This window comes from Lissotriton vulgaris, chromosome 10, assembly GCF_964263255.1.
Source record: "Lissotriton vulgaris chromosome 10, aLisVul1.2, whole genome shotgun sequence".
In the NCBI taxonomy this organism is placed as follows: domain Eukaryota; kingdom Metazoa; phylum Chordata; class Amphibia; order Caudata; family Salamandridae; genus Lissotriton; species Lissotriton vulgaris.
Genome location: NC_141698.1, coordinates 1,047,098,194 through 1,047,120,676, shown reverse-complemented (window position 1 = coordinate 1,047,120,676; position 22,483 = coordinate 1,047,098,194). Strand labels below are relative to the sequence as shown.

At 46.3% G+C, this 22,483-nt stretch overlaps 1 protein-coding gene across 4 annotated transcripts in view; it reads left to right on the top strand.

The window, feature by feature from the left end:
• CNOT10 (CCR4-NOT transcription complex subunit 10) overlaps positions 1-22,483 on the top strand; it is a 550,184-nt gene that overhangs the window by 72,132 nt on the left and 455,569 nt on the right. For 2 of the 4 annotated variants that reach the window (XM_086942099.1, XM_086942100.1), the window contains exons 4-5: positions 16,689-16,839; positions 20,553-20,627. In XM_086942099.1, the coding sequence (XP_086798225.1) occupies positions 16,689-16,839; positions 20,553-20,627 (226 nt within the window). The remainder of the gene's footprint in view (positions 1-16,688; positions 16,840-20,552; positions 20,628-22,483) is intronic. The other 2 variants (XM_086942101.1, XM_086942102.1) reach the window with 1 other exon arrangement.

Here is a 22,483-nt window from a genome sequence, read left to right as displayed (position 1 = left end):
CATAGACCTGGTACTGATCATGGCAATGCCGATGGGCTCTCCAGATATTTCCACTTAGAACAAGAAGACTCACCTGGTCAAGGTTAGCTTATTGTTCCGACGTTTGGGGGGGGGTCATGTAGGAGAGTAGGGTCTGCAATCCTATGATCACCCAGATTTTTTGCTTTTGTTTCACTGGTTTACGACTTTCTCTGGCTGTGGGCCTGCTAATCAGACCCACAGCCTGGCTGTTCTCTTTCTAAATTACGATATGTACCCTAGGTGCATTTACCAATTGGTACTGGGCCACCTTATCAGACCCCGTAACGCAGGGCGTAGGTGTACCCAGGGCCGCCAGGGGCTGAAGCATGTATTATGCCACCCCTGGCTGGCCTCCTAAATTTGACACAACTGGCTGCACGACAGCTGGGGCGAAGCCGTGTAACCACCCTTCGCTTTAGGTATAGTAGCTCTATATCTAACCATACAATGGACACCCGAGTTCCTATCAGTCACTCCTATGGCAGGCCTTAACAATCCTGAAGGCAGAGTGCGTGGGCTCGTGTGAGCTAGGTTCAGGCCCGAGCCGAGCCCGGTTGCAGTTTGCGGAATCAAGACCCAATGGCTGTTCCATGATAACGCGTACCATAACGGTAACTCCGGTGTCGCGTTATCCAGGCATGTCGAGTAAGGTGTCATACGAATCGGGGTGCTGCCCTCTCACCAATTCTGGCGATGAGGTTAGCATCCCACCCTTCTAGAGGGACACGACATGCACGTAACCGTGAACCCCGGTTAAAGTTAACTGAAGCCTCAGCTCCACAAAATGGATGCTGCCACCACAGACACGAGTCTGACCTCCTGCTGCTGGGAGTCCTTCCAGCGAGGAGCGCTTGGACAAAGGGTTTCCCGTCGAGGGCGGTGTTCGCACCGTCCCAGACAGGGTTTGTGTATTCTGGGTAGGTAGGGCTTTTGCGTGAAGGTGACTGCGGAGTGGCACCCCGGTGCTCACTACGCATCTGCCGGTTAGAACCAGTTCCAGGGGCGACAGCCCTGGCCTGGGGAAAGTCCGGCAGGGGAGAGGGGTGTAACTGCCCCCTTCCTGGTCCCACCCTTAGGGCAGGACCTAGTCATGTACCCACCCCTTTCTTTAGAATAAAGACCGGAGCGGGGACCCTTCCAAATTAGATCATCTTTGATTCAAGAACTACTTTCTACGAAAGGACATTCAAGACTCTTCTCAAGATTTCTCCCTTGTGACTAAGGAGTAGTCACCCTGCATCAGCGGGCACCACCTAAGAACTCTGCGGTTTGCTGTAAGTCCTTCCTCAAGGAATCCGACGGCCCAGCTCGACGAGAACCGGCTTCCCTGGTACCTCTGACCTCTACCCACGTCATCAGCTCAGCTGTGATCTGTGGGTGCGACGAGACCTCGAGGGACCGGCCATCATCAGAACCTGCACGCTCTTAACGCCAGCACGACCATCGAGGTAACTCTCTGGTGAGTGCTCTGGGGTCCGAGAAGCCCCGACCCTGAGCCGCTCCAGCACCGAAGTGCAGTCTCCCAGCATCTCCACGATCTGCGTGGGGCCCTTCTGCTCGCTGCTCAGCACGTTGTCTGGTCACAAGCCGCTGGCTTGTGTCCTTCTGTGACGACATCCGAGAATCATCACTGCTGGTCTGGTTGCTCCAGACTGGCCCTTGCTTCCATCTTTGCGAGAAGCACCCCGGACCCTCCTGGTCCACTCAAGACGCCATCTTAGGCCCACCACGTGGCCCTGAGAACTGCCAAGGCTTGTTGCCCCATCCTGGGCCCAGCGACGCCGACAGCATCATCCTTCGTGGGACAGCTCGCACCTCCGCCGTGGTCGCCGACAACGCCTCCTGGTCCGTGAGACTGCAGAGCCTAGCGTCGCCCACTCACCTGGTCGAGGTGACGGCCAACCGGTGCCTTCCTGGTACCCTCTGACTACTGGCTAGTAGTACGAACTTGGTCCCCTCTGCTTTCAGGTTTCTTCAATCTCCGATCCAGGCTTGGATCCCTACGAACTATTCAGCACTGGTCGCCGGCCAGCAACTCCTTTTCTTCCGGCTCCTGGCTCGTCAGCGAAGACCCCGACGCCTGTAAGACTTGTGCAGCCGCAGCCCTCGTGGCTAGGTAACTCGGCATTTCGGTGCCTGCATAGCCTCCTTACTCTAGGGTCCCGAGTCCCTCGCTTCCGACTTGCCTTATCGGGTCCGCCCGAGACCTTAATCTTTCCGTGTCCTCGGACACTTGTTTTTAATTGTGCACTTGAAGTATTTGCTAAAGAGATTTGGTTTGTGCTTAGTACCCTGTCCTCATAAAGAGTACAGGGCTGTTGTGATTCTTAATAAATATACTGTTTATTTTCATAACACTTGTGTGGTGTCCTTTCACTGGGTGTTCAAGGGGTACATGTGTGGTAAACAGCTGGCTTAACACGCCCTCTCGAGTCTTTAGCCTTAGACTGCTCGTATCCACGCTACTAGGATAGCTGGTCTATAGGTTGACTTACAACCAAACACCATAAGGGTCGTTGGAACGATACATAGCGGTCGCTAGAATAGCGAACGTTGCATATCGGGCCAACTTCTCACAGGCAACACAATAGGCTACTTCTCGGAAAGTCCCTCCGCTTCTTACAAAACCCCTAGCCAATCCACATTCACTAAGGGCTACCAGAGAGGGGGTTACAGGGATAACAACAACAAAGGCAGAGGCAAAACCAACAACTCCCGCTCTGCCTCTACCCCTACCCAATGACTTTCCTCCCCTCCCCCCCAACTTTCCACTCCTGTGGGGGGAAGACTTCAACAATTCCTTCCTGCCTGGACCAACATCACATCAGACAGGTGGGTGCGACAAATTATTCAGTCAGGTTACTATCTAGAACTAACATCTACCCCCCAAACATACCATCCAAACAGCGTCCAATGTCACAAGAACATCTATCACTGTTAAAGCAAGAAGTAGTATCTCTGCTAGAAAAAAAGTGCAATAGAACCAGTTCCTCTGCACCATCAAAACAAGGAGGTTTACTCTCTATATTTTCTAATCCCAAAGAAGGACAGCTCTCTAAAGCCTATTTTAGACCTCAGACCGCTAAACATATATACATCCAGACCATTTTCACATGGTCGCGCTTCAACAAGTCCTTCCGCTCCTGTTACAAAACGGCTTCCTTGCTACTCTAGATCTCAAAGACGCATACTTCCACATTCCCATTCACAAAGCTCACAGGAAGTATCTCAGATTTGTAATTGACGGGCAGCACTATCAATTCAAAGTACTCCCATTCGGAGTCACTACAGCACCAAGAGTATTCACCAAGTGCTTAGCAGTCGTGGCAGCGCATTTAAGAAGACAGCACATCCACGTCTTCCCGTACCTGGACGACTGGCTCATAAAAGCCAGCTCGTACAGTCAATGCGTGGAACACACTAATGCCACCATCCAACTGCTCCACAACTTGGGGTTCACAATAAACCACACCAAGTCTCATCTACAACCATCCATAGTACAACAATACCTCGGTGCCACAATAAACACCTCCACAGCGCTAGCCTATCCCACTCCAGCAAGGATAGCCAGCATGCAAACTCTTCTAACAAAGTTTTAGCTACAACACTCCCTTCCAGCACGAGTGTTCATGCAACTTATAGGGATGATGGCCTCTTGCTTTTTCATAGTACCCCATGCAAGACTACAAATGCGTCCTCTTCAAGAGTGCTTATCACGTCAATGGAACCAGGCTCAAGGCCAATTAACAGACATAGTGTTGGTAGACGGTCTAACTCATCGCTCTCTGCAGTGATGGAACACCAAAAACCTTTCCAAAGGGCGACCGTTTCTAGAGCCAATTCCTCAGATCGTCTTGACAGCGGATGCATCGCTCTCCGGCTGGGGAGCCCACCTACTACACCACACCATGCAAGGCAGGTGGACGCCACAACAAAAGTTTCTCCATATCAATCACCCGGAGTTACTAGCCATATTCCTAGCACTAAAAGCTTTCCAAAAGCAAATATCAAACAAAGCTGTGTTAGTCCGCATGGACAACATGACAGCCATGTATTACATACAGAAGCAGGGCGGAACACACTCCCTGCAACTAGCACAGGACATATGGCGGTGAGCTATACCTCAAAACATATTCCTTCTAGCCCAGCATGTTCCAGGAGTACAAAATACCATAGCGGTTCTGTTAAGTCGTCAAACACAACAGACCCACGAGTGGGAACTTCATATGCAAGTTCTTCATCCATTCTTTCAGATGTGGGGTGTTGGACCTAGTTCACCCAAGTCTACATAAGGTAGCTTGGCACAGTAGTGGCTACAGCTAACTCAAGGCGTTGGTTAAGTGCTTACAAGTCTCACTCACAGTAACTCAGTGATGAACCACTAAAATAAAAGACACAACACCAATGTTGGGAAAATACCAGTACCTTTTATAAAAATAAAGTTCTTTTCTTGTTATGCTTTTAAACAGGTATATTACACAATTAATTTACACCTTGTTCATGAAACTCAAATCACACTTCAATACTTTTCCCGGTCAGATTATCAGAATCAAGGGTACATTTGTGGTCAGTTGCTGTTCAGGTCACAATACACTTCACTACTATATGATTACAGAAAGGAAAGTGTAGTCTAATATTTCAATATGTTTTTAACAACTCATAAGCAAGTACATTACCCCACAGCACTTAAGTATCTGCTCAATTCCACAGACCTCTACTGGATGTAGATCTTCACAGCATAACCCACCAGTTTTGTAACTAAAAGGAAGACACAATAGTATTAGCAAGGCTCCCCTCTAGTTAATTCTCAGGCTACACCTATCTGGTAGAGGATCTACTCCCTCAGTTACCAATAGTCTGTAAGGGTTTTTACTCAGGAACCCTGTGGTTCCCTGCACAGCTTCCTCCTCTTTCCTCTGAGCCACTTATTGGATATTTTAATCTGGATTAGGCAGTTCACTAGCCCGCTTCCTCAAGTCAGGCTTCCCTGGACTGTTCAGTTAATTGCTTGGGTCGTAGCCCCACTGTCCTGCTTCCTCTGCACTCGGTGCTGCCGCCTCCCGCTCCCACACTACCCGGCTTACTTGGAGGTTTGTAGGCGTGTCGCGGGTGTGTCCTCTACACGCGATGGAGCCTGGCAGCAGACGGCTGTTGGGGGAGGACAGGGAAGGCTTTCCCGGCCCAAGGCTCCCTACCGCGACGTCCGCTGTGGCGCTTCTGCCTCCTCCGAGGGGAATGATGATTGGAGCTCCGACGCGGCGCTCCTCTGCTGGCGCGACCGGCTTTCCTCAGGCGGCACTACTCCGCCGGTCATGCGCGGAAGCGCTCGCTCTTCTCCCGCCTCTGCACGGCCGCTCACAGGAAGGACGCTATTCACCTTGGGGTCGCTGCTCTGCTGGGCCTGCCTCCGTAGCAGTGATCTCGCAGGGGGCATGCGCGGAAGCGCTTTCTTCGTCAATTACCGCGGCCGGTGCCCCCGGGGTCCCACAGCCGATCGAAGCAGCGCCGCTGCTCCTTTCCAGTCACTTCCCTCACCGGCTTCACAGGAAGGATGTGCTCACGCAGCGCCCTCGCTCCTCAGGTCATACAAGGCTCCGCAGTCCCCTGACCTCACCAGGGCACGTCAAGGGGTCCACAGCTGTTCCTTCACGCTGGTAGGTGCAGCGCTGGCCAGGGGAAGTGAGAGTGATCGTCAGTAAGAGTGTCCTGTCAGCTTTCACTGGGGAGTAGGTTAAGAAGGGTCTCCCTTCACACTCAGTTAACTTTTCTTCTCAGCAATGGATGTATGGGGAGGGATTGGTCAGAGGCTAAAGGGGGAACGTCCCTCTGAAGTGACTGTCTGCCTCCAAGACAAACTAGCTGCTCTCAGTGCGTCCACCTCCTCTCACCACTGCCTCACTCCTCCACTCTTGGGTCAGCACAAAATGGCTGCTGGTCACTGGCCTTATATAGGGTGGCCTGAGACCTGCAGAAGTCTCTAGTGGATTCTAGAAAGTTCCCTAATGTTAGCCTATGGACCTGTTCTCCAGTAGTGTCCGTTATGGCAGTTGGTGGACACCATTTTAGGTTCCTGGAGATCCCTAGATTTTCATGGGGCTGACTAGGCCTCACAGGTTATGAGGGAAAAATGGCGTCATCACCAAGGAACACCTAGCCCCCTGACAGCATTGAAAAATTCCTGATGGACATATGTAAAAATAAAAATAGAAACTCTGGGAGGCTAAGGGGGACAAAAATAAATAATAATGGTAAGAGTATCCCCAGAAGCAGACAGGTCTAACACGCGTCCCCCCCAGCTGAAAGTGGGGAGAACTACCCAACCCCTTGGGAGTCCTCATCACTAAGGCGGAAATACCTGGATAGACCGTCTGCATTGGCATGGTCCGTCCCAGGTCGGTGTTCCACCCTAAAGTCCATTCCCTGTAGGGAGATGGACCACCTCAGCAACTTGGGATTCTCCCCCTTCATTTGCATCAGCCAACGAAGGGGGCGGTGGTCAGTCTGAACTAGGAAGTGTGAGCCAAACAAGTATGGCCGCAGCTTCTTCAGAGCCCAAACCACCGCAAAGGCTTCTCTCTCAATTGTACTCCACCTCCTTTCCCTGGGGAGTAGTCTCCTGGACAGGAAGACCACGGGTTGATCCAAGCCCTCATCATTTAGCTGCGATAACACTGCCCCAATGCCATGTTCTGACGCATCTGTTTGGACAATGAATTCTCTAGCAAAATCAGGGGCCTTGAGAATGGGAGCGGAACACAATGCTTGTTTCAAGGTCATGAAGGCTCGCTGGCAAGCCTCCGTCCAGACTACCCGTCGGGGTTGCTTCTTGGAAGTAAGTTCAGTGAGGGGTGCCACGATAGTGCCATACCCCTTCACGAAGCGACTGTAGTATCCAGTGAGGCCCAGGAAGGCTCGGACCTCTGTTTGAGTCTTGGGGGGCTCCCAGGCGATGATAGCCTCAATCTTTGCCTGGAGGGGTTGCACTGTCCCTCTGCCCACCAAGTGACCTAGGTACACCACCGACCCCTGTCCGATCTGACACTTGCTGGCCTTGATTGTCAAGCCAGCCTGTTGCAGGGCATGAAGAACAGCTTGCAGGTGCTGCAAATGGTCCTCCCAGCTGCTACTGAAGACAGCAATGTCGTCCAGGTATGCAGCAGAAAAAGCTTCCATTCCAGAAAGGACCCTGTTCACCAGCCGCTGGAAAGTTGCAGGGGCATTCTTGAGCCCAAAGGGCATCACCCGGAATTGGTAGTGTCCCTGAGGTGTAGAGAAGGCTGACCTTTCCTTCGCCTCCTCGGTAAGGGAAATCTGCCAGTACCCTGAAGTTAGGTCAAAGGTACTTAAGTATTGAGCAGCTCCCAGCCGGTCAATAAGCTCATCCGCCCGTGGGATGGGATGTGCATCAGTTTTGGTTACTGAGTTCAAGCCTCGGTAGTCCACACAGAACCTCAATTCAGGTGTGGTGCCTGGTGGGGCAGCTTTTGGTACCAAAACCACCGGGCTAGACCAAGGGCTACCAGAAGGTTCAATCACTCCCAGCTCCAGCATCTTGGCGACTTCACTCTTGATGCTGGCCTTCACCTTGTCCGACAGCCGGTAGATTTTAGACTTCACAGGTGGGCTGTCTCCTGTGTCCACGTCATGGGTACACAGGTGGGTCCTACCTGGGACAAGGGAGAACAGAGAAGAAAATTGCTCCAGGATCTGGCGGCAATCACTCTGCTGTTCAGGAGTCAGGGATGGCGAGAGAATTACTCCCTCCACCGACCCATCCTTTTCTTGGGACGACAGAAGATCAGGGAGAGGTTCACTTTCTTCTTCCTCTGCTCCATCGGTTACCATCATTAAGACAACCTCGGGCCTCTCATGATGTGGCTTGAGGCGATTGGCATGCAGCACCCTGTGGGGCTGCCTCGGGGTTTTAAGATCCACCAAGTATGTGGACTTCCCCTTTTTCTCCAAAACCTCAAAGGGGCCTGTCCAACGGTCCTGGAGGGCGTTGAGCTCTCCAGGTTCCATTACCCACACTTTCTGTCCAGGCTCCAGTTCCACTGGGTGAGCGTTGTGGTCATACCACTCTTTCATAACTGCTTGGCTGGCCTCCAAGTTGTCTGAAGCTTGCTTCCACAACTTAGCCATTTGGCTCCGGAAGGCCAGCATGTAGCTCACCACGTCCTGGGGAAGCTTCCTGGGAGTCCGTTCCCATCCGTCTTTCACCAGGCTGAGAGGTCCCCGTACAGGGTGCCCGTACAAAAGTTCGAAGGGGCTGAAGCCCACTCCCTTCTGTGGCACTTCCCTGTAGGAAAACAAGAGACAGGGTAGGAGGACGTCCCATTTCCTCCGCAGGCTCTCAGGTAGACTTCGTATCATACCTTTCAAGGTTTTGTTAAACCTTTCCACAAGACCATTGGTTTGTGGGTGATAAGGAGTGGTAAACCGATAGGTAACACCGCACTCCTTCCACATAGCCCGCATGTACGCTGAAAGGAAGTTAGTCCCCCTGTCGGACACAACCTCCTTAGGGAAACCCACTCGGGTGAAGATCCCCATCAGGGCCCTTGCCACTACAGGTGCAGTGATGGTCCTCAGAGGTATTGCCTCTGGGTACCGTGTGGCATGATCCACCAAAACCAGTATGAACCGGTGACCAGCTGAAGTTGGTGGATCCAATGGCCCTACAATGTCGATGCCCACCCTCTCAAAGGGGGTGCTAACGACAGGCAGTGGTTCCAGGGGAGCTTTTAGCTTCACCCATGTTTTCCCACTGGCTTGGCAAGACACACACGTCCGACAATATGTATCAGACGCCACTTTCATTCGAGGCCAGTAGAAGTGGGGAACAAGCCGGGCAAAGGTCTTGTCCTGTCCTAGGTGTCCTGCCAATGGTATCTCATGAGCCAGTTCCAGTAGAAAGGCTCTAAAGCATTGAGGGACCACCAAGGCCCTGGATGAACCATGACCAGGTGCCTTGGGCTCACTGTAGAGGAGTCCATCCTCCCAGTAAATCCGGTAGCTCCCTACAATGTTTCCTGCTGCCTGGGCGTTGGCCTGTTGCCGCAGCCCCTCGAGAGTAGGACACTCTTTCTGAGCTTCACAGAACTCTTCCCTGGAAGGACCTCCCTCCACATGCCATTCAGTAGGGATGGGTAGGTTTTCCAGTGAAGTAACATTCTCCCCTGTGGACTCCAGATCCACCTCCGCAGGTGGCCCATCTGTCTCACGAGGTGGAGATGTCGAGGCAGGGTCCTCCAGCCTCCTGTCCTTCTCCTCTCTGGCAGCCGGCTGGGCCATTGTTCCAGGCTCCAGCGTAAGTGAACTCCCCCTTCGGGCAGTCGCGGACCTTGTGCTGACACAAGTCCAGTCAGGGGGTCCCAGCATCTCAGAGTGAGTCTGGTACTCCACCCTCCTCCAAGCATTGTGCTCCATATCATTCCCTAACAGGCAGTCAACAGGCACGGCAGGGCTTACGGCAACTCGAAGTGGACCTGCAACCCCTCCCCACTCAAAGGGAACCTCAGCCACAGGGTAGTGGCCCAATCTGCCGTCAGCCATTACGGCGGGATGGAGTACATCTGGGATGACCTGCTCTGGAGACACCAGCTGACTCCTTACCATAGTCATGCTGGCTCCTGTGTCTCTCAGAGCCTCCCCTCTACGGCCATTGATGGTGACCCACTGCTCATACTTAGTAGTATTAGAGGGCAGTTGGGTCTTTGGAACCATCTCCTTATCTCCCAGGGACACTAAAGTGACACCCGCCCGCTCCCCTCCATTAACCAAAGGCATCTCCTCCCCGAGCACTACACTAGTGATTCCCGGGGCTTTTCCTCCAGTGGGAGGGGGTGGTCTTTTTGGGCATCTCACATCTCCTTTATAGTGTCCCACACCACCACACTCAAAACAATGAACAACCCTTGGCTGCTGGCTTTGGCCAGGGGTAGGGTTGCGAGGGGGGTTACTCTTGGGGATGAATCCTCTGCCCCTTCCTTGCGAAGTATTTTGTGGCCCTTTTGAGAACTCCCTCTTAGTTTCCCCTCCCTCTTTCTTCTGCGGGGCGCCCTGTCCATGCTTCTGGGAATCCCCTCCAGTCCCCTTAGTCGACACCCGGGTACTAACCCAGATGTCCGCCTCCTCAGCAAGCTTCCTGGGGCTGGTCAGCTTGCTGTCCACCAGATGCTGTCGTAGTTCGGGAAGACATTTCTCGAGTAGGTGTTCCTTGAGTATGAGGTCATATAGTCCCTCATAGTCCCCTACCTCGCTGCCTCTCACCCAACCCTCCAGGGCCTTCCTGGAGTAGTCCAAAAAGTCTACCCAGTTTTGCGTGCCTAGTTTGTGGCTGCCCCGGAACTTTTGCCTATACTTCTCAGGGGTCAACCCAAACTTCCTGAGCAGCGCTGACTTCATAGCCGGGTAGTAGGTCTGTTCACTCTGATCAAGGGCCAACAAAGTATCCCTGCCAGTGGGGGGCATGTATTTATCAATTCAATTCAAAAATCTTTATTTCGATCTATGCGATCATAAAAGATATACAAACAACAACATCACAGTATTTAAGAGATGGTTTAAAACCATAACATGTTAAAAAATACCTTTTTAAAACACATTCAATCCCAATATTACAGATTAGTTCATAAATGTATTAAGAAAAATTTTATCACGACACAGTGCAGTCTCTTAAAAGTCTTGCGCGTACTCTCCACATAGCTGCTAAAAATTTAGCCATTACAAATACTGTCAGAGGTGAAAGATCAGTTTTGAGGACTCTATAGGCTGGGACATAATTTCGAAAGCCCATGTTCCTTAGATGTGGTTTTAGCCAAAGTTTCCTGATGTTGGAATAGGCTTTGCAGAATAGAACTACATGAACGTCGTTTTCCACTTTTATATAACCCACCCCCCCAGTGGACTTCCAGAATCCCATGGGCCCTCAGTGAGACCTCGTAGGCGGCTAGCCATTTGGCAATGTCATCACTGGGTACATAGCATGCCATAATATCTTTTGGTAGGTAAGGTCTGGGTTCCCTGATGTTGGTCTCCCGCTCCCACACTACCCGGCTTACTTGGAGGTTTGTAGGCGTGTCGCGGGTGTGTCCTCTACACGCGATGGAGCCTGGCAGCAGACGGCTGTTGGGGGAGGACAGGGAAGGCTTTCCCGGCCCAAGGCTCCCTACTGCGACGTCCGCTGTGGCGCTTCTGCCTCCTCCGAGGGGAATGATGATTGGAGCGCCGACGCGGCGCTCCTCTGCTGGCGCGACCGGCTTTCCTCAGGCGGCACTACTCCGCCGGTCATGCGCGGAAGCGCTCGCTCTTCTCCCGCCTCTGCACGGCCGCTCACAGGAAGGACGCTATTCACCTTGGGGTCGCTGCTCTGCTGGGCCTGCCTCCGTAGCAGTGATCTCGCAGGGGGCATGCGCGGAAGCGCTTTCTTCGTCAATTACCGCGGCCGGTGCCCCCGAGGTCCCAAAGCCGATCGAAGCAGCGCCGCTGCTCCTTTCCAGTCACTTCCCTCACCGGCTTCACAGGAAGGATGTGCTCACGCAGCGCCCTCGCTCCTCAGGTCATACAAGGCTCCGCAGTCCCCTGACCTCACCAGGGCACGTCAAGGGGTCCACAGCTGTTCCTTCACGCTGGTAGGTGCAGCGCTGGCCAGGGGAAGTGAGAGTGATCGTCAGTAAGAGTGTCCTGTCAGCTTTCACTGGGGAGTAGGTTAAGAAGGGTCTCCCTTCACACTCAGTTAACTTTTCTTCTCAGCAATGGATGTATGGGGAGGGATTGGTCAGAGGCTAAATGGGGAACGTCCCTCTGAAGTGACTGTCTGCCTCCAAGACAAACTAGCTGCTCTCAGTGCGTCCACCTCCTCTCACCACTGCCTCACTCCTCCACTCTTGGGTCAGCACAAAATGGCTGCTGGTCACTGGCCTTATATAGGGTGGCCTGAGACCTGCAGAAGTCTCTAGTGGATTCTAGAAAGTTCCCTAATGTTAGCCTATGGACCTGTCCTCCAGTAGTGTCCGTTATGGCAGTTGGTGGACACCATTTTAGGTTCCTGGAGATCCCTAGATTTTCAAGGGGCTGACTAGGCCTCACAGGTTATGAGGGAAAAATGGCGTCATCACCAAGGAACACCTAGCCCCCTGACAGCATTGAAAAATTCCTGATGGACATATGTAAAAATAAAAATAGAAACTCTGGGAGGCTAAGGGGGACAAAAATAAATAATAATGGTAAGAGTATCCCCAGAAGCAGACAGGTCTAACATGGGGACAACCTCAAATAGACCTATTTGCCACCCAAGAAAACGCCAAATGCCCAAGCTTTGCCGCCAGATATCCACACCCACTGTCCAAAGGCAATGCGATATGGATGAACTGGTCAAACAGATTTGCGTACGCTTTTCCACCTCTACCACTCATGCCACTAGTAGTACGCAAACTACAGCAGCATTCTCTGACCCTCATCCTAGTAGCTCCAACGTGGGCCAGTCAACCGTGGTACACCACACTGCTACAACTGTCTGTAGTACCACACCAAAAATTGCACCTGTCTCCACACCTCTTAACACAGAACCGTGGAGAGATCAGACACCCGGACCCAGCTAAACTCAACCTTGCGATCTGGCTCCTGAAATCCTAGAATTTGGGTATCTAAACCTACTTCCAGACTGCATGAATGCCATAAAAGAAGCTAGACGTCCAACCACTAGGGCATGTTATGCAGCCAAGTGGAAACGATTTGTAATATATTGTCACAACAACAATATTAATCCCCAAGATGTGTCCATTCAACACATCATAACTTAGCCTATACGTCTACTAAACTACATCTTGCCACAATAGCAGCATGCCTGCAAAACAGACTACCTCTATCTCTGTTCAGAGTTTCTGTCATTAAAGCCTTTATGGAAGGCCTTAAAAGAATAATTCCTCCCAGAGTGCCACCTTTACCAGTGTGGAATTTAAATATTGTTCTCACGCGGTTAATGGGACCTCCCTTCGAACCCGTACACAAATGTGAATTATAATTTTTAACGTGGAAAGTTGCGTTCCTAGTAGCTATTACTTCTCTGAGGAGAGTTAGTGAACTACAGCACTAACCATTCAAGAACCCTTCTTGCAAATGCATAATAATAAGGTAGTTCTGCGTACTAATCCAAAATACCTGCCCAAAGTCATTTCTCCCTTCATCTGTGGAACTGCCCGTTTTCTTCTCGCAACCACAGACCGTAGCAGAAAGAGCTCTTCACAAGTTAGATGTCAAAAGAGCATTGCTATACTACATAGAAAGAACACAACCCTTTTGTAAAACAAAACAACTTTTTGTGTCTTTCTCACCACCACACAAGGGTAATCCTATTTCAAAATCTGGGATAGCTAGATGGATTGTCAAATGCATACTGATTTGTTACCACAAAGCTAAACAGACGTTATCCGTTCATCCTAAAGCCCACTCTACAAGAAAGATAGGGGCTTCAATGGCATTTTTAGGGAACATTCCGCTAGATGACATCTGCAAAGCAGCTACATGGTCTACACCGCACACATTCACAAAACACTATTGTGTAGATTTGCAAACCAAACAACAAGCTAATGTGGGCCAGGTTGTTCTCAAAACATTATTTCAAACTACTGCAACAGATAGGGGTGGTCGCCGCTAAGATTGGGTACTGCTATACAATCTATGCACAGTGTGCAATCTGCAGCTCATATGCCTCGAACAGAAATGCTGCTTACCAGTATGCATCTGTTCTTGGCATATAGAGCTGCAGAGTTGCACACACCCACCCGCCTCCCCGGCTACCGTTCTCTGTTCCAGTATTATCTTAATTAGATACAACATTGGCATCCTTCCTTTTTCTTGCAAAGCTCCATCATTTCCCTAATGGCGGAAAACAATCTGGGGATGGAGCCAATGCCCATGCACAATGTGGTCCAAAGGAGCAGTCCGCATCTTGTGACTTCCAAAGAACTTTTTAGGACAACAACAAACTGCAAATATCTGGGCCCAACACTAGGTGGCGATCTATTCACAGTGTGCAATCAGCACAGTGTGCAACTCTGCAGCTCTGCATGCCAAGAACAGATGCATACTGGTAAGTAGCATTTTCCTTACTGTGCAATTTTTAAAACCTATATTAGTGGAAGGCTTTGACGAAATTGTAATTACCCATCAATATTTCCTAAATTTGTTAGCCTTAATTATGCATTCCGCAGTTTCGTCTAATTTTTTGCACCTGGCCTGCTTGTTCTCTCAGAAAATGTCTCACCAGGCGCCATTTTCTGCTTAGATAAGTTTACTGCCGGTTTCTCCTGAAACATTTTTTCACCTGTGGAAAACGGCACACAAGATCTCTCCAATCACATTTCGCCCTAAAAGAGTAATTTCACCAAATCATTGGCATGATGGATTAAACTAGATCCTTGTGACTGGGGGTGAATGTTTGAATTGTCCAGCAATCCGTCCATCAATTGATTCTTTTGCATAGTTTGCCCTAAGTGGGAAGGGTATGCCCAGACGTGGGTCCCGTGCTCACTACTCACTCACTGGATTCAAGATAGCCTGGCTGATGAAGGGTGATGCCCTGAAACGGATCCCAGGATGCTTGTTTCCGGTCCAGAGAGGACCTAGCTTGGCATTTCGGGCTGCACTGGAACAAGGTCAAGACTGATTTGCATATGGCTGGGTCCAAACTGGGGTGGTGTGGTGAGCAAAAGAATGCTGGATTAAACCTAGATCCTTGTGACTGGGGTGAATGTTTGCATTGTCCAGCATTTCGTCCCATCAATTGTTTCTTTTGCACGGTGGTATCAACTGTGCAAAAGCTGCAAGTGATCCTTCTCCCATCACAGACATAAAAAGTTAGGAGACTTGGTTTAGAGGCGCCTAGCTTCTTGCAGTACGTTTCATTATAAAATGTTTATCTGGTGCAAGAACCAGCTTGAAAATAGGGTTCGATTGTGTTATTTCTTTACTTAAATTGCTGGCTGAGGATATGAAGTCTTTCCTTGTTAAGTGGTTTAAAAGGTGATCCCAGATGGTAGTGCCCTTTAAGGGATAGTGGTGTAGCTTCTCTTGTGTGCTTATTCATTTGTTAGCATTCTAGGCATAATCTGGAATCTATCGGATTAATTTAAGTGTTTGCATTTATATGTCTGTTTTATCCAACCACATAATGCTGGTTTCAATGGCTGTTGCAAATATGTTCAAAGGGCAATACTAGGGCATAGATGGCAGTATTTGTATTTATTTATTGAATCATCTATTTGGGAACTGTCTAGCGCATTGGCTTGCAGTAGAAGGAGTAAACACTTTGTTGTTACAAGTTGGTAGAATAGTAAAGCAAATGTAGATGAGAATTTTCAAGACATTGGAGAGGTGAAATTGGCATATTGAGTGTTGCCAGAACTTTGGAAGTCTTGTCTCAAATGAGAGTTTTAGGTTTTGCTGGAAGGCGCCATGAGTGATGGTATAGTGGAGTGTGTTAAATGTGGGGAAAGGACCTTAGGGCAAATGACCAAGCAAGGAGGAGGTGCCTTGGTTGGGAATTGTGAGTTTTTTGAGAGACTGCGAACTAGGGTTTTATTTCGAATCTCTCCAGACTAGGTGTGGGGCTGAGGTAGGGTGCTATTGTTAGAATTAAGAGTTAGGATGTGTACAGAGAGTGGATCTTAGTCCACCCTTTGTTTGACAGTAGAAAATGAAGGGGGCAAGTTACAAAACAGTTACAGAGCACCAACTTTTTAATGAGAGTTTTGACTATATAGAAGCTGTTGTTTCTGGCAGAACTTGCAACTGTTTAACAGCGGCCATCACTTTACATGTAGAAGTGAGGCTGGTGGCAGAGGGTAGAAGTTGAAAACCAGCCATTGCTAAATTGCTCATGGGACCACAAGCGACCATCCAATAACTAATAGAAGACTAGTTGTCTGACAAAGGTTTGGAGAGTGCTTAGGCGGGAAATAAAGATTGAGTCCTTGAGAAGAAGTGGAATTAAAAATGATAGCATATGTTGCTCCAGCAAGAGGTAGTGTAAAAGTCAGAGAGGACAGGGGCCTGTAGTCGGAGCACTGAAAGTCTCCATCTGTTAAAGAATTGGGTAACCAGTGTTATCAATGTGAGTAGATTAAGCGACCATAAGGTGAGGCTCTCCGTACCACCCCCTACTGCCCCAGTGACCCAGAGCAGTAATTGTGTTCAGACTTATAGCAGATGCCAAAAGACACTTATCCTTGAGCTACTAGTCTATGAATGTAATGTGGATGAAGGAATACAGACTTCATTCTTGGACAACGTCACTGTCCCTCAGTTGTCTCCCATTTGATTCCATCCCTGTTGTTCATTCTATTTCCTCCGCTCCCGAAGGGACTGATAAAATAGATGAAGAAAGCTACAGAAAGGAGACGGGAACCAGGGCTGCACATATATGGCATGGCATACAGACCAGATAGGTTAAATAGAAAATCTGCTGGTTACCCAGCTTCTCTTCTCAACCCCTCCAGCACTGTTAACAGGCAAATCGCTTCTGTTTAGCATTCTTGCTACTTTGCTAGCCGTCTTTCCCATGCCTTTCCACAGTGCAACATTGCTTGTCTAACCACACTGTTTGCTCAACTGTTGCTATTTGTATGTTTAAAGCATCTGTTGAAAGTGTTTATTTTGTTTTGTAGGTTCATTCAGCTGTTGAAGAGATGGATAGCTTGGATGATGTTGAAAACAGTATGCTGTACTACAATCAGGCTGTCATTCTGTATCACTTGCGGCAGTATTCCGAAGCAATATCTATTGGAGAGAAGCTTTACCAGTTCATTGAACCTTTTGGTATGTGAGCCTTGGAGATGGAGGTTAGGTAATCATATAAAACTAAAATAAGGATATCCAAGTTTGTGAATAGCAGGTAATGTTTTAAGGCATAGTGTGGGCTTAATGCTTAGCAGTACTGTTTCAAGCCTCTTAATGTCCAGACTGTAAATATGTAACAATCCGTCTCTGTGACATTTTTAGCAAGGCTTTGCAATGTGTGATATTAACAAAGCCATACACACATCCCAGCTATATGTTTTTCTAAAAAATAATTTTTGTCAGTTTGGTTGTAGGTTATGGTCTTCTTTTGCTTGAAAGATTGCGTGCCTCATGATTGGCAACATTGATTTAGACGTTAGTCAAATCTACATAAGAACTGTACCTGTGCAGTGCAGTACAGTCTAATAGAAGAAAAATAGGTTCATTTTGGCATGCACTTGTCCTGATTATTCTGTGCCAGGAAGTCAGTGATCATGTCAAAGCAGTGACATCTGTGCCCACACAATAGTGCTATCTTTCACAGGTGGCTCTTAAGGGCTGTCACATATGGTTATGCAATTCTTCACCATACCACTGTCTCTTACAAATGTAGTAAAAACAACATCTGGAAGCTTATTTGTTATCAACAATATGCTTTCATGAATAGTTTGTCCTTTTAAATTGTATAGTTTTGCTGACGTTATCTCGTAATAAATTTAAATTTCTGCCCACTAAAGTTTGAAGCTCGTAGTTCTTGAGCTGTAGCTCAGAGCATGTGCTGTCATTGAAAGAGGAGTTGCCATATTTCTATTTAGTGTTTTAATTGCTCACTTTGCTTTGCATTAACATAGCTTTAGCAGAATTTTGAAGCTGACATCTTGCTACCTACGGTTCTGAGCTTGTGGAGAAAGCTGGAGAATGGTTTAATTGCACTAAACCGTCAGCATATATTTTGTGCTCCCAAATAAACACTTCAACTCAGATGTGTCTAGGCTAAGAATCGATGCGAAAAGAGAAATAATGGTTGTGTACATGAATTATGTATGCATGATAAAAAAGGCAGAATTTACTAGTGCATCATTTCCTCGCAGCCTACCAATGCTAGGTAGTTAGGAGAATGGGATGGACTCAAATCTTAAATTCTGTCGACGGTTGGTTTGCCCATGTTCTATCTTCACCACTATGTACATTTTGTTGTCATAAATTTCCGTGTGGTCTTGTTAACTGGCTTTAAAATATTGGTTAGTCAAATGTTATTGTGCAAACGTATCAAGTTTTCATACTTTTGTATGACAATCCAAATTCTCTCCTGTATATTATTGCTCTCATGTGACTTCCAAATTATCTATGTGTGCTGTCATTTTTTTAATGATCATTCGGCGATTAGGAATGGTTCTAAAGCCGCTGATGACGGGCATAACAGATTTAGAAGTAACACATAAATATAAAAAACTAGGCCTCATTTTTGTTATTGTTTGTGCAGGTTATCGGTGTAACTTTTGACAGCTCGTTTCAAATGCTCTCTTTCCAAGCTACAAAAAGCTTGTTATCCTAATTAATTTTGTTGTCCTTGAAATACTTTTTTGCTGTAGGAAAATAATAAGAACATTTTAAGGCCTTACTGACAGAGCTTGTTAAATGTTTTTCTGTCTAGGTCTGTACCATCAAGTAAGATGACAAAAATGTTTAACAAAAATGAGTAAACAACAACCCCCGCCCTTAATTATAATGAAAAGTAAATCTTTTTCACACGTCAATGTAGAAATGCAGTAGAAATCAATAAAACTGGCACTATTTTAACAAGAAAATGGAGGTAAATGAATTCACTAAAATACTTATTTTTTTTTATAGTCTACAAATAATAATCATACTTAGTTCATTAATTTTTTCAAATATTTTTTACCACAATTCATTTATGCAAGACTCCATGTTGAACGCAATAGAATTTAACATGGCTTGATGTTGAACATAAGCTGATATACTCACAGTTTTTTTGCATGAATGGTCGTAATTCGACCATGTACAAATGATTTTGCAATCGTGTAGCACAGTGGTTCTTAATTCTTTGTCTACTGCGGACCCCCACTTTATAATTACTGGAACCTGGGGAACCCCACTGAAACATCATTGGAACCTGGGGGCCCCACTGAGTAATTACTGGAAGCCAGGGTCTCCAATTGAAGCATTTTCGAGGATTTGAGCCAAAAACAATACAGAAAAAATATATCATCAAGCAAATATACTAATGATATATATATTTTTTAAATTCATAAGCAAATATAAAAAACTGTCAACTTTAATTTTAATTGGAAGGTTGGAGATTTTCTAAATTCAATTGAGGCTAATCAACGTCCTTACTGTATACTGTTTGCTGCACTAGTATTGCTTCCATGAATTAATCTTAGGATACTAACTTAATTTTTAGGTGTGCCTTTTGCTTCTTTATTTATATACACTTTATATTCAATCTGTGAATAATATTTAAGTTTCTTATCCGTTGTGGACCCCTAAGTAAGCTCCGTGGACTCTGAGGTTTCCCTAGACCACAGGTTAAGTACCAGCGGTGCATTATATAGCACCAGTGGGTGGTTATGAGGTCTTTTGTAAAATGTTTTGTTTCAAAGTGCAGAAATACTAATATTTTATTACAAAGACTTCCACTCTGTAACTAGAGATATTTTCTTTGCCATTCACGTTTAGATACATACAACCCTTCTGGGAATCGAATAACTCACTTACTCTTCCAGTCTCTTGCAGAAAAGAAAACATGACTAATAACCCATTCCAAATAGGCTCCCTATTTTATCTGTAATTTAAATATGATCTTTTTGCTTGTGGCACATAATAAAAAATATTTTGGAACGTGTTCCTCTTTCAGGAAATGTAATCATATACATGGCCTTGCACTTTCAATTTTCCTAACCGATTGGTTTACAAATAACTTGTGTTTTTTCCTTCAGAGGGTCAGTTTTTAAAAATGTTTTGTTATTTCCTGTGTACTGTTACGTTGGTTATTCATAGGATATATTGGGTAGTCTATGTGTTGTCAATATTTTAAGGCCAGATATATGATGTCACTTCAGTTTTTTCCTGGTGAAAGCTGCCTTTCTGTAATGACAAGATTGGAGTGTTAGGAAGATAGGTCTAAGTGAAAAGCACTTAAGAATTCAAAAACGTAAACTGTTATTGTTGAGATAGACTAGGAAGGTGGATGGACCACAAAAGTTAAGGAAATGCATGCTTCATAAAAATGTGAAAGTCAGCAGTTGGTTAAAGAAAAGCCCATGTTTTTAATGTTTCCTGTTGTCATTGGAAACCACTTGGCTAGCAATTTGTGAACTTTCAAGTATTGTTAATTTAGACTCTTTTATGGATTGTGGGGAGGGAGGATTACTGATATACTAACTATGTTTTTTATGTGTGCACTCTGCTACTTTTTTGGAGAGGTTAGAATTACCACACATGTATCAGATTAGTTACTTTCTGTAGTTTGCAGTCACATGTAAACGGCATGCCTTTTTTTCTGTTTCCCGTCTAAAAGCAGCGTCTGTGGAAAGCACCATCATTTTAAAAGCTTATGAATACATTAGAATACACAAAAATCCTGATATATTGTTATTATGATATTCATGGTATGGGGGATAAAGATCCTTGTTTGGAATTTGTTTTTTTAAGAGGCTATAACTTTTCAGCACAGTAATTTGTGGAAATTGTTTTCTTTTTTTGATGCTGTATTTACGGCTGAAATTTAGGTAGACGTATTTGTCTGAAACCGTCTAGACCTTCCGCCCAAAGCCCTAATGGACCAATTACTCCAAACAGACGAGGTGAAACTTCACAGCTATTAATCTTTGGGTTGCCTTCTATAGCTCAGTGTTAATTGCAGTACAAACTTTATTTCCTTCACGCAGCAATCAACTTGCTTGTATGTATTTAGGTGTGATCAAAACAGTTACTCCAAATTTTCACAATTTCATAAGTATGTCTTGTATATTAAACTAATCAACTTGCATGAATGAATGCTTTGCAATGTAGAGTTTCTTTGTAACATGTAAAATTTTTCACATCTTTTAGAGCTCGGCCCACTCCCTTCGACTCCAAGGTCATGTGGCACTTTAGGAGAGGACGGTCAAGATTAAACAGAATGTATTAGCGAAATCTCTCAAACTCACAAGTTGGGATACCACAGATTGTCAGCAAAATTTCTAAAAGGCTTAATTGGAGGAGCCAAATCTATCAATTATAAGTGCCAACTAGCTCAATATTTTTGAAAAGAGGTGATAGTTTCAATATGGGAAAATGTAGGTTACAACAGTGAAAGGTTTTGAAAACCCATGGAGTGGATAATGAGAGATAAAGGAGTCCTTATATTGGCTTTCAGCTCCTTCTTAGTATATTGCAGAAGCTGTGCTAAGTGTGATACTACTATGAAAGTAGATATTGTGACAGTGTAAACTTTTTTTCTCTCAGAAGCAGCATGCCTTTGCTACTATGAGACACTAATTACAGGTAATTTCAGTTCATGTGAGAAAAGCCAATAAGATAGATTTGCTAGCCTAAGAATTCCAGACCTGCATTAAGAGGAAGAACCTGATGTTAAGAGCTCTCTTGTTAAATCTTCTTCTGATTAGTGCAAAGTTGTCTGTCAAAAGGAAGGGCAGATCTTTTTTGTGGTTTCTCAGGCAAAGAGCCAGCCTGAACTGGAGTGGTGTTAAGATCATCACTCACACCACATAGGTCTCCATGCCATGGTATTTCAGTGGTCCTGGAGTTGGTAGATGGTCTATATGATCATATTGTTGTCACCTCGCGCTCTAAATAGGCAAGAGCTAGTGCTTCAATGAAAGGCCTGATAACTCTGCCTATTATCAGTGGTCTTAACTTACAGTACAGCCTGTGCCTGACAGCTAAAAGATTACTGGTATATTTTGTTTCTTCCTTAACTCAAAGTGATGCTTATTGGTATTATTCAACCTGGCCTTGTTATCTGCAAAGAAACTAGTTTTTGAAGGAAATATTTGTCATTCCTCCGTACGTGTTACCATTGGTGAAAACTGTTGGCATTTTGTTGAACAAAATGTAAAAATAGTGGCAGAAACAGGTTTCCTGTCTAATGCCACATTCGGTTACAATTGAGCTAGTTCAGTAATTGTCTATTGTTAATTTTCTCCTGCAGATTTGAATACAAAAATTTTACCACTTTAAAGAACTCACTTAATGCCTCATTCATTGCATAGTAAATCACAGAAGGGGCTAGTTACTGTAACAAATGCCTTCGCCTTATGAACATTTTTATCTGCAAGAGTCGTTCAGACTTTGGGCCACCTAAATAACTGTGCATGAGTGCTAATTGCATTTAAACCATCCATGGTATGAATCACGTTTGTGCCAAACCACCATCTGTCATTATTAAGTCTGCCTTCTTGAATTTCAGAGATTATTTGGAGGCGCCACCTAGTAAAGACTATCTGGTGCCTTATACTCCTGTTCTCTGATACCTACTTTACAATAGTTGAACGTTTTTTGTTTAAACGAAGAATGATTTGTCATTTTAAATCCTTTTATAAATATGCATGGATGGTGGGTTCTGCTTGATGCAAGGAAGTATTTGTTAATCAAACCTAAAATAGAGCTATACCTATGACCTTCTGTCGTTTGCATAATATTACAGAGATTGAACAAA